Below are 16066 nucleotides of genomic sequence, written 5' to 3'. Positions count from 1 at the left end.
GAATCAGTCCCAGCTCCTGAAGAGTTCTCATGGTAGAGAAGAGAGATAAGTTTAAAACAGAGAGAAACGACCCTCTGGACCAGGAGGCACCAAGGATCTAAAGAGGTCAGAAGGGAGCATTAATTTAAAAGGAAAGCAGGGAGGCCTTCTGGGAGGAGGTGATGGCTGAGCTTAACTAGTACTAAGAGTCAGGTGGGAATTAGTCATAGGAGGGGAAAGGGGCAGAGGGAAAAAGGAATCTTTGGCAGGAGGGGGCCTAGGAAGGGGAGACAGAGGAGGATGGCAGGGAGGGGTGGGAGGGGTTGCTACAAGCTCTGGGCTGTGATGATGGGAGCAGGAAAAACAGCCCTGGATTTGAAAGGCTGTTCCAGGCTGCAAGAGAAGTTGGGCTACGGAGGGCTTTATTCATGCCACAAGTCCTGGGGATAGCCCCAACCAAGCTGATGAAATTCCTGCCCTCATGGATTTCACATTCCAGTGGGAGAGGCAGGCAATAAACAGTGAGCTAATGACTAAGTAAAATCCCTTCCAGGACTCCCAGGGGTATGAAAAAGCTGGAGTGCTGGGTCCGGAATGGCTGGGTGGGGTGATGTGAGCTGGTGTGCTGTCAGGGTCCAGTCGAGGCTTTCTGATTGGGCAGAAGAGACCTCCTTGCATCTCTTCAGTTTTTCAGAATCTAGAAAGGAACCGACTTCCATTGGACAGCGCCCAGAGAGGTTAAGAATCCTGCCCAACCTCACACAGCTGGTCAATGATAGCTCCATGCCTCAAATTGCCTCAAACCCCAGGGCCCATTTTACTCTTGTAGACAGATTCTCAGCTACAAACTAGGGTTCCCCAAGATCCTTCACGAGCAATGGGGCCAGAGGACCTGGTTATGGGCCCAGATGTGGGGGGGGGGGCCTGCAGCAGGAAGTGAAGGCAGCTGGAGTAAAACCTCCTTCCTACCAGGGAGGGCAGGAAGGACAAGAGCCTGGGAATCAGACGGCCCTTAGAGTCCAACCTCAGCTCAACCTTGACCAGCTGGGTGACGTCAGGTACCACCATCTGAAGTCAGGGGCCAAGGCTGGATGGCCTGCCCACCTCTCACATCCCAGGTACTAGAGGGCCTCCCTTGGCCTCAAAGGAACATGGTTCTGCAGAGCCAGGAATGGCCAGCAGAGGGCGTCTCCGTGGGCCATAGTGAAGTCAAAGTTGCCCAGAATAGGAAAGGCTCCAGGAATGCCAGGCCTTGACTGGGGGACGGAGGGTAGGGGGGTGGTGGGGAGGAGGGGGTGGTTGCTGGTCCAGGAGGCCAGCTGCCAGATGGGGAGACCGGAGGCTCAGCAGCCAGGCAAAACGTAGGTCTTGCTGTCCTTGCACCGCGCACACGTCACTGACCTTTCTGAACCTCAGTTTCCTCATCTGTAAGTGGGCTTAACAATAGCACCCGCCTCTCAGGTCTCTGGGAGGAGACAGTGAAGAGCAACCACATAAGGGCTGAATATATAGCGGCTGCTATTTTTATTAGCAGTAGCGGTAGTCATACCTTAAAGTGCCTGACACAAAGGGTACCCAATCAGGGGTGGCTATGACAAAGTCAATGATGTGATAATGATGCAAGACTCAGTCACTGTTTATTTTGAGTTTCCTAAGCAGGGAGCAGCAGCATCTACAGATCTGGGATGCTGCAGTGACAGGGAGCTCACCATCTCCTTCAGCAGCCCATTTGGACTGTCAGAGTGTCCTCTTGCTGAAAGCTCCCTCCTGGACAATGACCCCACCTCCCCCTTGCCCAACTCCTTGCTCAGGGGCACCAGGCTGGCCTGGCCTCTGAACTCAGGCTCCCTCACTTCCGAGGGTGAAGGTTAGGGCCAGGACCTCAGCACCTGGATTCCTGCTTTTGCTGGAAGCTTGGGCAGCTCACAAGTGAATTCAGTGGGCTTCACCAGCAAGAGATTCCAGGTGGGGCTTGTTGCTGACTGGGAGATGTAGGCAGAAGGAAAGCCCCTGCTGTCCCTTGGACGTCCCCTCACCACTTCCTCTGCCCCTGGTCTCCAGAATGGCTGGGGCTGGAGAGGGAATCAGTTGTCCCGGAGCCACAAGTCCAGGAACCCTGGCATTCCAGCTGGGAGGGCTCAGCTCCTCTCCCACCTACTGTCAGGCCTCCTTATCTGTGTTTGTGGGTCCCAAGCAGGCCCTCATGGGTCTGGCACTAACAGGTCTTGGGAGGAGGTAGGAGCCAGACAATCCTGGACTCAAACCTTGGCTTGGCCCCCACACCTCTCTGAGCCTGTTTCCTCACTGGGTGCCCGTCTCAGAGTGGCATTGTGGGGAGTGCAAATGTTATGGGGGGGGGGGAGGAAAATGCAGCCCCGGGCACATAGTATCTGTAAATGTAGCTGTGGGTATTATCAAGTGGAAGTGCCTCATTTCCCCCGGCCCCTCCTTATGCCTGAGGGGGCCAGGGTGGCTCTGGGAGTGGGTGATGTCGGTTACGATCATGTCCAGTTGTGTTTCTCGGTTAGCGGGGACCTTGTGAGTGCGCCTGCCTGGGCCTCCACGTGCAGAGGTGTGCGTGTGTGCTCACAGTGGGCATGGGTGTGCACACGTGTGCATTGGGTGTGTATGCACGTGCAAGCGTATGCGTGAGTATGCGTGTGTCTGTGTTTTTGTAGCTAGGACTGTCCATCCCAGGGATTCCCAGGACACGTGCAGACTTGCCGGTCCCTGTGCAGCATCCCTGCACCGACTCCGGAGACCCCTCTGGTCACCGTTACTATGGAAACCAAGAGGCAATCCCCAGTCTCAGGAGAGCCCAAGGTGCCAGAAAGGAGAGCTGACCCAGTCTTCCCAGCAAGGGAGAGAGATCCGGGAGCACAAGGCTCCTGAGATATGGCAAAGTCAGCCTCTGGGGTTGGGCTGTGGGACTCTGGGTCCCTTGGAACCCTCTGGGAAGCCCACACTTCTCCAAGGCATCCTGGCCCACTGGAAAGAGCTCCGGAAACAGAGCCGGGTCCTGTCTTGGATCTGGCTCTAATCCCATGCAGAGTCTCAAGCAGGGAACTCCATCTCTTTGTGTCTCTGCTTCTTTGTCTGTAAAATGGGGACAATAGGAAGTTCCAACAGAAGCCTTGAGCTAGGATATCTCCTTTCCTCTCCCCGGGAGCACCCGTCCTCCAGGCTGCATGATTGTGCACCCCTGCACCGTGCAGTGTCCTAGCGGGGCCTCCTTCACATGCACTACTCTCCGATGTCTCGTGGGCTCCTCACAGCAGCTCTAGGAAGGAGGCAGCTCCCAGGAGAACGGAAGCTCCAGGAGAACACAGCTGGCTGCACTGGAATCAGGGCTGCGGCCCCCACTCCCCACACCTGGCTGACTCAGTCAGAAGAGCTTGAGACTCTCGATCTTGGGGTCATGAGTTCGAGCCCCACATTGAGCGTAGAGATGACTTAAATAAAAAAACTAAAAAAATGTTTGACCCTTTAGATTTTGACTCAAGACTCAAATGAGGTTGAGTGCACGCACGCGGGTTGTAGACATGGACACAGAGTTGTGTATACAGTTACAAGTGAACACTCAACCTCCTGCCCTTTATCCCACTTCCAAGAGTGACCGTTCCATTTGTGGTAACCTCAGGAACCATTTTCAAACAGTCAGAGATACACCGGGAGGAGCTGTAGGAGCAGAAAGAATGTGTAATGCAATGAAAATGTTAAGAAATATCCAAGTGCTTATTTGCTAGAAAAAGTGGCACAGAAAGGGTCACTTCGCATTTGAGGAGGGGGCAAAAGAGATGGGGGACCTAAGGCAAGTCATCGAGTCTGAGATCCTTCCAGCTAAGCATTGCTTTCACCAGCAGAGGGAAGAGGGAGGGAGGAGGGGGTGTATGGGGGCCTGGGATGTGACCCTAGCTGTCTGCATCACTTCACCCCACCCCCACCTAGGTTAAAACCCACATGCATGGAGCTGGGGGTCAGGGAGCCCCGTTCCCCTAGCTTGGCTCCAGATCCCTTCTTCAGTGTAGGGGAGATCCTGGCCATCTGTAGGGGAGGTGCTGGACCTCAGGGGGGGCATCAGAGGAAGGTGGAGAGTAGGAGCTGAAGTGGGAGGCAAGGGTTGTGCATGTCATAGAGCGTCTCCAATGCCCAGTTACTCTGGTAGGCCTTGGGGAGCCGTGGAAGTTTATTAAGCAGGGAGGAAGGGGGGATTAGGTGTGGAGGAACCAAAGGCTGGGGAGCTGGAAGAGGACCAGGCGACTGCCCCACTCCCACCAGAGGAGGGAGTGGGGCAGGGGCCATTGTGGGGAGAGGACAGGGCAGGCCTGAGCCTTTGGTGGACCTCTGACTTGGGAAGGAAGGAGGGGTGGGATGAAGAGAAGGGAGGGGTTCCTGGAGGGGACCCAGGCTCCGGGCAGGCTGGGTGGAGGACCATGAATTGGATGCTGGCTGACTTGAGTCTGAGGTGCCTCTGGGCTTCTGACAGCAAGTCCAGGAAGCGGCTGGAAATACCGGCATTCCTGAGAAGAAGCCAGAGTGAGTGGGGTTGTTTTTGTCAACATTCCCAAAGCTGGGAAAGAGCCACATCAAGATTTGAACCCGGTCGGTTTCCCCCTGTAGGTTCACACCGAGGGACCAGCAAAGGGGGACCTCTGGTCCTGAATTCTGAGCTCGGCAGAGAGATCCGTGGCTTTTACCTAGGAGGGAGCTGGTGCTTTCCTGGGGGCACCACAGCGGGGATGGCTGCCCTAGAGCCCAGACGCCTCAGGGGCTCTGCAGGCAGGATCTTCAAGCCCAGACTTCTGCTCTGCGGAGGAGCCATTTCCAACCAGCGCCCACCTTTCTGATTCCCCAACACCAGTCTGCCACTTGCAGCAGACATTAAGTATGTGCAGCCCAGTGTCCCAGCCCCTATAGGCTTCCTCTCACTTAATCCTCACAAAGCCCTTTCAGGGGGGCGTTAATAATATTGTTTCCCCTGTAGAGATGAAGGAACCAACTGAACCTTCCAGAGGTGAAGGGCCTTGCCCCCCTCCGCTGTGTGGGGGGGTCAGCATGGCCCAGTGGCTCTCTGAGTTCTATCCGTCTAGGGAGGCCTGCTGGAGGGGCCCCACCCCACCCTGATTTCAAGTCTGCAGTCCCAGCTCCCAGGACTTTCCCAACACCCCCACCGCCCCCATTCCGTTCTTCATGGCCCAGCTCCCTTGGGAACAGCCAGACCCGCCCCCTCCCTCTCCCGGGCTGTGCTCTTGGCAGCTCTGCCGCCCTGGGCTCTGGTCCGGGGGTGGTCCCCAGCGGTAAGAAGGGCGGGGTGGGCAGAAGCTGGGATCAGCTGGGCTGAGACTGGGGCATCCGGAGAGCCCGAGGCCCCCACCTCTGGGTCCATGGTGCTCCAGGCTGGGGTGGGCAGGGCCCTTTGGAAAGGGGTGGCTTGAGGTTTAATCACTTTATCAATGTTTGTTTGTGTAATTCAGCCCTGAGATGCTTTTCCTTCCATCTGTCCCCACCATCTGCTCCCATCAGGATTTTCCAAACCGTTTGGGACCTAAGAGGGGAGGGTGGGGGCTGTGCCTCTGAGGGGTTGGGGAGGGGCTGCCTTCATCTACCTCCCAGAGAGGCTTCTAGGGAGAGCTCAGGCTCCGGAGTCACATGCAACTAGGTTCAAGTTCTGGCATTGTTGCTTTCTTGTTGTCTGACCTCCAGCAGGTGACCCGAGGTCTCTGAGCCCTGAGGATTAGTTCAGATCAAAGGAGATGATACTTGAAAAGTACCCTGCATACAGTAGGTGCTCAAGAGATAGGCAGTCCCCTCTCCATTCACCCCCCACTTGCCTCTCTCTTTGGCATCCCTCTCTAGTGCTAGAGGAGGGTAGCCAGCTCTGGTTTCTCTACGTAGCCCCATTCCTTGGGCCCTGGGGACATCCCTCCCCTGGGACTTGCCCTTTCTTCCAGCTCCCATGGGTCCTGCCCATTCCTCAGTCCTCTCAATGACCCCACTCAACGCCTGCCTGAAGTTGCACCTCTCCCTCCCTCCTAGATGCCTCAATTTGGAGTGGGAGGGGGTGAGCATCGTTGGCAAGGACACCTCCAGCCTGACCCCCAGAACAGGCCTTCATAGAGCTTTTCAAATCTACAGAGTTCCAGAGCCACTAGGGCCTCCTCTCTACTCTGCTCATGCCTAGAATTTCAGGCCTGTGAGGGGTCTGTAAGGCAGTAAGGGAGCCCTGTCTTGTTAGTACTGTGGTCAGGAGTTTCAACTGGGGATATCAAGGCACATAGGTCATTTATCTAACCTTCCTGCTCCAAAATGGAAGAGACTTGCTCCAGGTCATCCAGGAGTGAAGGGCCCAGGCAGGCCTCCTGACAGCTGCCCCTCTGGCCCCCTTTCTGGGCTACATCCCAGGGCACTAGGTCTTGGGGGTCAAGGACCTTTGGTGTGCAATGTGGGGGAGCCCTAAGCCTTCTGCTTTGGCTCAGGGGACCTCCCAGTGCTTCCAAGGCCCCCAAGAAGGGAAAGGTGGCTGATGAGAGGTAGTGCAAAGACTACCCAAGTCCAGCTCTGCCCCCAGATCTACCCTACTCATTCCAGGTTCAGGGAAAGTCAAGGGAGGTGAGGCCTCCAGGGAGAGAAGTCATGGTCCTGCCTTCAGGAGACAGAATTCAGACTGGAGGTCCTGAGGGCAGGGCATCAGAATTACCCTCACAGGGAAGAAAAACAGTGGGGATGGAAGGCCTCTGAGGGGCTAAGCCAAGAAGTCAGCCTGGAGGAGGTGGAGCTGGGGTGGGGAAGTGGGAGAAAGCAGAGATAGAGGCTGAGCAGCTCCTTGTGAGGGAAAACTGAGGCCTCACGAGGATGGAGAGGACGATCCAGACCAGGCTGGGAAGATTCTCTGGCTTCAGGCCAGAGAGAGAGAGGAAGGAGGAAGAGTGGGAGGGGAAGCCCAGGCAGAGAATGCAGGGCTATCCTGTCACCTAAACCCAAACAGGGAAAGCTCTCCAGGCCTAGTGGGGAGGATGGAGGGAGCTTGTCACTCCAAGGGCCTGGGGTGGGGCCTGAGTGGCAAGTCTTTCCCTGCCCCCAGGTCCTCAGGCAGGAGGCAGCTGGGGATCACCCACGCATGTCTGGCGTCTCTCACGCCTCCACTGGGGGTCCCCACACCAGAGCCAAGGCACACAGAGGAACTGATGTTCTAGAGGGCCCAACTGCCCCCCCTCCCACCGCCCCCGGCTCCCCAGCTCCTCCAGCTGAGACCTCCCCATCCTCAAGCAGAAGGACTAAGGCTAGACTTTGGTCACCTAAACTGCTTGGTCTGGGACCTGGAGGTAGAGCTTTGGGTTGAGCCCTGGAGAGCCAGGGGCCTCCCGGCAGCTGTCTCCGAACTGGAAGGAGCTGTCCAGTCAGAAGGTAGATGCTGTGGGCTCACCTTCAAAGTAACCAGACCCATCTCTCTCACCCCGAAGTGGCCCCCTGCTCCTACCCTGCCTCCCACTCCTTAAGTCTGTTCTTGGCAAAATGCCTGAGTAAGCCTGACTTGAAAGTCAGACCCTCACTCTGCTCAAAGCCCCAAGAGCTTCCCATCTCAAACTCTGAAGTCCTTGAAATGGTCCTAAGCACAACCAGGATCCCAACCTCTGAACCCCGCCTCAACTTTTCCCCAAACGTTTATCTAATACATCATAGGATTGACTTGTATATTTTGTCCATTGTTTATTGCCCACTTCTGTAACCCCACTGCCTAGAACAATGCTGGGCACAGAAATAGTGCTTGATGAATGTGCAATGAATGGAAGAGGGCATATGGATTCAAGTCCAAGCCTTCCACTCACCAGCTGTGAGACATGGGGAAAAATCATGCAGCCCCTCTCAACCTCAGGTTGCTCATTTGTGAACAGGGGACAATAAGGACCACCTCCTAAAGATAAAGGACAAAATTCAAGCTCAGGACGTGGGGGTTATTGCAGAAGCTGGGGGAGGGAGGATGCAGCCCTCACCCTGGCAGGAGGAGCTGCAATTGGGGAGGGGGGGGTCAATGACTCCAGAGAAGGGCTGTCCTGTGTATGGGTGAGGTGCCTACGCACTTCAGACCCCCCCCTCCCCCGCTCCGCTGGAAATGCTTGCTCCCCAGGCCCACATATGACCAGAGGCAGGGGAGGGAGGGAGTATGGGAGGAGCAATTTAGATCAATGTTGGGAAGTGGGATTCATTCTGAGAGGAATCCGAAGATGAGATGGGGCGGTGGGCAGGAGATGGGGGCGGGGCTTTGTAAGGCCGAGGAGGGGTAGGGGGCGTGCCTGGCCCCCAGAAGACCTCCGGGACTGCAAGAGTGGGCGCTGCCCCCTCGCGGAAGAGCCCCCAGCTCAGTTAGTTCCCGAGTTGAGGCGCGGGGGCGGGGAGGGTGCCTATCGAACCGCCCAGACTCCGGATTCCGCCCGCGGAGCGACCTGCAGCTCCGCGCCCAGGTAGGGATGGGAGAGGAAGGCGGGAGGAGCGGGGGTTGTCCCCGGTTCGGAAAGAGGTCTCTGGGCACTGACCCCTCCCACCCCGACCCCATTTGGGCTACCTGGGTCGAGATGCTGAGAAGGATACCTCTGTCCTCCTACCCCGGCGGGCGCTCCCTCGTGAGGGGGCCAGGGAAGTGAGGGCGTCCCCCTTCCCTCTCCCGGGCAGGGGCGGGGGCGGAGTCAAGAGCCCCGCTCCCCCCCGCCCCGGGGGCTGGAGGGAAAGGGGAGGAACGGGGACCCCTCCGGGGAGGGGCTCTGGGCGAACGCCGCGGGGCGTCTCCCTGGCAGTCCCTCCCCCCGCCCCCCGCCCGCCCCTCCGGCCGCCTCTGCCGCCGCGCGCCGCAGCAGCGCCGCCTTCCCTGCGCAGTCGGTGTCTCCGCGTCGCTGGGTGAGTGGGGGCCGCTCCGGCCGGGGCTGGGGGATGCGGGGAGGGGGCAGCCCGGAGGGAGGGGTCCCCGTCGAGCCTCTCCAACCCCGCCGCTCCCGCGCCTCCCGGGAAGCCTGCCTCCGGGGGCGCGGGGAGAAGGGGGCTCCCCAGGGGCAGGAGCGCAGCGCTCTCCAGGGTCCTGACCGCCGAGTGGCCGGCCCGGAGGAGTCGCGTTCCGGCCGCCTCGGAGCGCCCCCTCCAGGAGGGGCCCCGCGCCCGGCGCTCTGAAGCGTGGGCTCCGCGCGAGAGCTGCGGAGAGGTTTGGAAAGGGTCCCCCGGGTGAGTTTCTCAGGTCGAGCTGAGGGTCCTTCCTATCTGGGGGACTAGGGGGTCTTTGCGGAGACGACAGAATCTCCTACCACCTTCGTTTCCAAGTCTCCCGATTGGGAGGGGCAGCTCTGAGGGTGGCAGGGAGGAGGGGGCACTGGAAGAGCTCTCCCGCTCTGTGCATCTCTCTGCCCCCGCCCCGATGACCCAGTTCCTTGGACCTTGAGGAGGGGACTAAGGGACACACTCCTCCGCCTCAGCCCCACGCATTTCCTCAGTCCCCTCCCACACACTTGTTCACTGGGTCCTCAGTCTGGGGCAGAAGAGGCTGCTCTGGAAAGGAGGGTCACCAACTTACAAAAACATGCGTGTGACACACTGCTGAGGACACACACAAGTCCCCAAATGGCCATGTAGGCACATCGCCCTCTTACTGTGATGGGTGCATACCTAGTCACAGGCACATATATAGACTGAAACACACGAGAGTCAAATGCAATGCAGAAACCAGGGGCATCCATGCATACATGAACACAAGCACTCACACACATGCTCATTACATGCACTCAGCTTCGTGCAGATGCACACACAAGGAACCCCCCTCACTCTGTCTCACTCCCAGCGCCAAGCTAGGGGGAGGGATTCACCAGCCTGTGCCCCTCCATCCTGCCTAGAAATGCCTGGCTGTCTCCTCTCCCTTGCCTTCCCCTCAGCCCCCCACACCCTAACCTCCTACACAAAAAGGTAAGTATTGGGGGAGGGTTGGCTGGCCAAGGCTCTCCCTGGAAAAGAGACCCCCTAGGAGGTCTGAGAAGGGCGGTGGCTCCCTCTCCTGGGACCTGGAAGCACCTCTGGGAAAAGAAAAATGGCAAGGACGCCTGAGGGTCCCACGTGCAGCTGCCCATGTGAGAGGTGTCGGCATGGGAGTTGGCTTGTGATGGCATGTGTGAGACATGTGGGGTCGTGGGCTGCTGTCTTGATGCACAGAGTAGGGGAGCTGTTGTGCCGTGTGTCAGAACATGTGAGTTGTGGAGCTGAGGGAATGCTGTCGTGTGTGGAGACATGGTGACCCATGGGTGGCTGTGGGCTGGTATTTGAGTGGCATGGGAGCCGGTGTGTGGATTTGCTGAGCTGTGGAGCATAATATATGTAAGTGTGTGTTCATCTGTATATTGTCGTGCATGAGCCTTGTAGCATATGGGTCCACGTAAGTCACTTTTGTTTAACACTTAGGTGGCACATAGAGGTGCAGGCATCATTCCAAGTGCTTCACATGTATTAACTAATTTAATCCCCCCCCCCCAAGTAACGAGGTAGGTACTGTTACCCTCACTTTACATATGGGGCAGAGAGAGTATAAGGAGCTTGTCTAAGGTCACCTGGCTGGTAAGAGGCAGAGCTGAGATTCAAACCCAGGTGGTCTGGCTCTGGTGCCTTGTGGTGGCCTTTGTCAGGACCATGTGTGCAGTCAGTGTCTGGGCCGCAGGTGTATTTTGTAGCAAGCAGGCATACGTGAGGCAGTGAAGGAGCAGGAGGGAAGAGAGAGGACGAGAAGGCCTTTTGCACCTCCCTGGGTAACTCTGGGAGTCGGCCCTCTCACTCCATGCCTGTGCGACCTGAACCAGGTCGCTTTGCTTCCTTGAGCCCGCCTTCTCATCTGTAAAGCGGGGCTAATCCCCAGACTTCCCTTGGTGAGGGAGAAATGGTATACATCTGTGACAGCCCAGTGGCTGGCACTGAGCAGGCCCTCAGTAGATGAGCCCCTTCCTCTGCCTCCTGGTCTGTTCCCTGGGAACGTGTAAGGTAGGGGACATGGTGTGGAGCAGGTCACAGTGGCAGGGGGAGGACTCTTGGCCAGCTCCTCTCTTCCCCTGGGTCAGATGAGAGGCTGGGGTGGCTGGTGTCTGGGGCCCTTCCTGGAGTGGTGACAAGGGGCCAAGAGGGCCTGACCATTCCTCTCTACCCCTTGACCCCCTCGGGGACCCAGGTGGGACTTGGCTTGGCGGCCATGGGCAAGCAGAACAGCAAGCTGCGGCCGGAGATGCTGCAGGACCTGCGGGAGAACACGGAGTTCTCCGAGCTGGAGCTGCAGGAGTGGTACAAGGGCTTCCTCAAGGACTGTCCCACGGGCATCCTCAACGTGGACGAGTTCAAGAAGATCTACGCCAACTTCTTCCCTTATGGTGACGCCTCCAAATTCGCCGAGCACGTCTTCCGCACGTTCGACACCAACAGCGACGGCACCATCGACTTCCGGGAGTTCATCATTGCGCTGAGTGTGACCTCGCGTGGCCGCCTGGAGCAGAAGCTCATGTGGGCCTTCAGCATGTACGACCTGGATGGCAACGGCTACATCAGCCGTGAGGAGATGCTCGAGATTGTGCAGGTGGGCCCCTGGGCCCCTCAGGATGCCAGGTGCAGGGCCTGGCCGCAGGCACCTGCCATCCCTTTTTATCCTCTCAACAGTCCTCGTGGGTAGGTAGTGGCAGGTGCTACTCTTGTGGCCCATTTGAAAAACCATTAGGAAATAATTTCCAGTTTCAAGAAAAGTTGAGAAAACTCCCATATATCCTTTACCCAGATTCACCAATTAACTTTAACCATATTTGCTTTATCATTGTGTGTGTGTGCGTGTGCATGTGTGTAATGCTTTGCTGTTGTTCTCAACGTGACCCTCTAACCCTGACTACACCAGGATATATTTCCTAAGAACAGGGACATACTCTTACATAACCCATAATATGATTATCGAAGTCAGGACATTTAATGTAGAAACAATGCTATTATCTAACTTACAGACTATATTCCAATTTTGCCAACTGTCTCAAAATGTCCTTTATAGCCCCTTTTTACCCAGGTCCAGGATCACATGTTGCATTTCGTTGTCATGTCTCTTTAGTTGCCTTTAATTTGTAACAGCCTCTCAGCCTTTGTTTTTCAAAACTTGACATTTCTTCAGAGTACATGCCAGTGATGTTTCATTGATCCTCAATTACGCAGGAGAAAATGGATGGTCAGAGATGTAAAAACATTCACCCAAGGCCACACAGCCCATGAGTGGACCACCTGGCTCCACCATCCACTTCCCATCTGGATACCGGCCACCTTTCAACTGACTGAGGGCCCATTAAGAGCCTAGTACTAACTGAGATGTCTATATCCATGAGCCAGTGCCTCCTTTCATTAACTCCATGAGGCTCAGAGAGGTGAAGTAACTTGCTCAAGGTCACACAGCATGTCAGTGGAGTTAAGTTCAAGCTGGCCACTACTCTGAGCTGCCCCTAGAAAGGGGTCTGGCTTCCAGTTCTGGAGTTGGCTTCAACTCTTAGATTTCTCATTTGTAAAATGGGGTGATGATACGGACCTCACAGGGAGATTTAAGGACCTGATATGAATGCCCTTTCTTAGTACAAGTTTAACTCAGAAAACTTCCCAAGTGCCTACCCCTTTGGCCTGTCATTGAAGTCCATCAGGGCTCTGGTTCTGTTTTATCTATCCAGTTCCTAGTTCACTTTTTGCCTGAGCCTGTGTTTCTTCACCCAAGTGGTGGGGTGTTAGCTCCCTATTTCACCAGACTATTGTAGGTACAGAGTGGGATAAGGGCTCCAGGAGACGGTCCAGCATCTAATTGTTACCGGTAAAAGTTAGAAGTTGTCAGTTACTGTTGTCTCTGCTCTACTCTAGCTAGAATGGCCTTTTCAACATCCTTGGGATATGCCCCGAGTAATCCCACCGCTCAGGTTTGCACATGCTCTTGCTCCCTTTTCTTTTGCCTCTCTGAAATCTTTCTCTCTGGTCCCTCAGCTCTGCTGCTTCCCCTTCCATCTCATCCAACCCATCCTGGATTTTTGCTTTGGCTTCTCTCTTGCAAAGCGTCTAGCTCATGCGATGCCCTCCCTGCCTATCGTTAGGTGTAAAGCCTTAATGTCTGTCTGTGACCCCCCCCTCCATGGACCAGGCATTGACTCTCTAGCTGATGGCTAGTGGGACATTCTGGGGGTCCTGGTGGAAAGGCTGGGGCAGGTGGGGTGATGGAAGATCACTCAAGGGATTGGATACCAACCAATATGAGGGATGTTCACGTTTTACCACTTAGTGTGGTTGCACTGGTATAGACCGGTAAATCTCGGCCCAGCGGGAGGTGCCAAGCCCAAGACTTCAGTCAAGCCAGCCTCATTCCTTGGGCATCCTTAGGACCCCTTCCTGGCTGGCCTCTGCTACCTACGCCCTCATTTCCTTTATGGCAGCCGCGGGCCCCGAGACGGCCAGTGCAGTCAGAACTCTGCAAACCCCAGTGACTGATTAATTACAAGCCAGTTCCCGTGAAACAACGAGTGCACAGCAATTCCAGACAATTAATTAGGAGGCCCAGGAGAGGCTTGTCATGATTGGAGCAGTCACTCTCTAAGTCATTCGCCCATCCTTCTCAGGACCCAACCCTGTGGTCCGGTGGTGGACACACTGCAAGGGAAAATGCTGCCTCTTGGCCTCTTGGGGCCCCTACTCCGGTGGGAGAGAACAAGTGTGCAGCAGCCCACTCGGACTAGCTAAATGCGGCATCTGGGAGTCTAGGGGACTGAAAGGCAGGCAAGACCTGAGGATGCAGTGGATGAGGAATGATGATACTAGAAGCTTCTGTTTACTGACCACCTACTCTAGCCAGCTACTATCCCAACTATACACACCGTCTCCTTCAATCCTCGAGGCAGTCCCCATGGGGGAGACATGAGTAAACTGAGGCTCACAGAGGCTAAGGACTTGTCTGATAAAGTGATTAGTGGAAGCAGGATGCCACTACAGGCACATCTCCTCCAAAGTCCCGGCTGGTCACTACCAGCCCCAAGCATCTATCCAGCAGCTATGAAAGAGCGGATTCTAATTCAGTCTCTGGCATCAATCCCCCTTTCCAAGCCCCCATTTCTTATCTGGAAAGTGGGGATCATGATACCCTCTTTTCAGTGCTGTTGTGAAGTTGAGAAATAATGCGTGTGAAGTATCCGGCACACAGCAGGTGTCGGGTAAGTGGTAGTCAGGGTTACTGTTCCAGGCGGAAGCTGTCCATTCTGGGAAACCCAAAAGGAGTAGAGGTGTTTGGTTGCGGCAGGATCACCTACCAGGGGAGGCCTGGTGATGGAGAGGTCAGCAAGCACCTTGGGTTCCTGGGGCTGAACGGTTTGGACTTGGTAGAAAGAGCAGTGAGAGGTGTCAAAGACTTTTAAACTTTTAAACAGGTGGAGTCCCTGCCAGATGCCGGGCACTGTGCTGAGTTCTGAGGATACGGGCACTAGCTAGATATCCATGATCTTTATCTGTAGGCTGGGGACTAGGAGCAATCCTACAAAGGCAAAATTACTTCCAGAGAGGTGTCCCCAAAGGAAAAGCCCTGGAGACTCTGGGCCAGCATATGGGCCTTGACCCAGCGGGGATCAGAGAAGGTCCCCCTGAGGAAGTGCCATGTAAGTTGCCTCCCAAGGAAGAGTGGGAGGCAGCAGAAGGAGCGTGGGGCAGTATCCAGGAGCTGGGTGCACGGTGGGCTTGGAGGGAAGCCTGTGTGTGTGATAGGAACGAGGGGGCGGCCCATTGGGCTGAGGATGTGGCAGAGATCTGTGTTTGGAAAGATTTCAGAAGCAGTGTAGGGGACAGACCTGGGACAGCGCAGGGAAGAGACCAGTAGGGAGGCTGAGCCATATCTAAGGCAAGGGAAGTTTTTGGGATGGGAGAAGGGAGGCTTCTTGGCGGAAGTGTCAGTAGCAGAAAGCTGGAAGATTGGGGCCATCCGTCTGGTCTTTTGAGTTATGGGGCGCAGGGACCCACCTATCCCACAGACCAAGCCCTACGTGCTCTGTGTACATTTAGCACAAATACCCTCCTTCGCGTTGCCTCCAGAGATCCTGCACGTGGCAGCTGCAGTTCTGGGCTCAACTGAGCGCATGCTGTCCCCGCCCCTGACAGATGCTCACTTGAGTTCATTTGCATAACGTCTCCTCCCGCTCTGGGCCCAGCTGCTCCGGGCCCTCCAGCCCTTGGTGCGTCCCTGCGCCCCCTGCTAAGCCGGTACTTACCCTGGAGCCCGCGGCGCCGGGTGTTCTAGGCCCTTCGCTCTCTGGGCCCTGATATTCTCCAACATCTCTCCTGTCCCCCTGCACGTAGGCACCCCCAAATTCTCGGTGCCCACTCAGAGCTTCCCGCCGCCGCTCCTTTGTACGTGCAGATTGCTCTGCCAGGAATGCCTTTCCCACCTGGCGCTCCAAGGGAACTTGGTCGGGGCCCGCTCCAATAGCCCCCCTCTTTTGGGAAGCCTTCCTAGGTAGTCCTTCCTGAAGCCCCCCTCACCCGCCCTTCCGGTTCTCCGTGACCACCTCTCCACCTCACCCAGGAGGAGCTGCAAACTGCGTGTCTGGGGGCGGTTTGGGATGATGGGTGGGGGTGGGGGTGGGGGTGGAGGGTCGGGCAGGCTCCTCTCACTCCCTGCCTCCCCCTCCCGCCCCTCAGGCAATTTACAAGATGGTTTCGTCCGTGATGAAGATGCCGGAGGACGAGTCGACCCCAGAAAAGAGGACCGAGAAAATCTTTCGCCAAATGGACACAAACAACGACGGTGAGGGGGCAGGGGCGGGGCTGGGTGGGGCGGGTGCCACTCCCCCGTCCTCTCCCGCTGCTCTGCTCTGCCTCCCCTCGCTGCGCGGCCGCCTTCTCCCCCATCACTGCTCCCCTTGCCCCGCAGGCAAGCTGTCCCTGGAGGAGTTCATCCGCGGGGCCAAAAGCGACCCGTCCATCGTGCGCCTGCTGCAGTGCGACCCCAGCAGCGCCTCCCAGTTCTGAGCGAGAGGACCCAGGTTCCCCCTCCTCCCTGCCTTCACTGGCCCTCTCCCGGCTATCAGCTTCCTCTCCC

The 16066-nt window shown here is 56.6% G+C and overlaps 1 protein-coding gene across 1 annotated transcript; it reads left to right on the top strand.

Annotated features, from left to right (window-relative positions):
• Positions 1–11182: 11182 nt before the first annotated feature.
• HPCA (hippocalcin) lies at positions 11183–15996 on the top strand (the record flags this gene model as incomplete). Its single annotated transcript, XM_080802546.1, has 3 exons — positions 11183–11560; positions 15667–15772; positions 15899–15996. The coding sequence occupies 3 exons, from the start codon at positions 11183–11185 to the stop codon at positions 15994–15996; spliced, it is 582 nt and encodes a 193-aa protein (XP_080658672.1).
• Positions 15997–16066: the final 70 nt, after the last annotated feature.

This window comes from Martes martes, assembly GCF_963455335.1.
Source record: "Martes martes genome assembly, chromosome: 4".
NCBI classification, from domain to species: domain Eukaryota; kingdom Metazoa; phylum Chordata; class Mammalia; order Carnivora; family Mustelidae; genus Martes; species Martes martes.
Note: the sequence above shows the minus strand (reverse complement) of the source record. Positions and strands in the feature narration are given on the sequence as shown.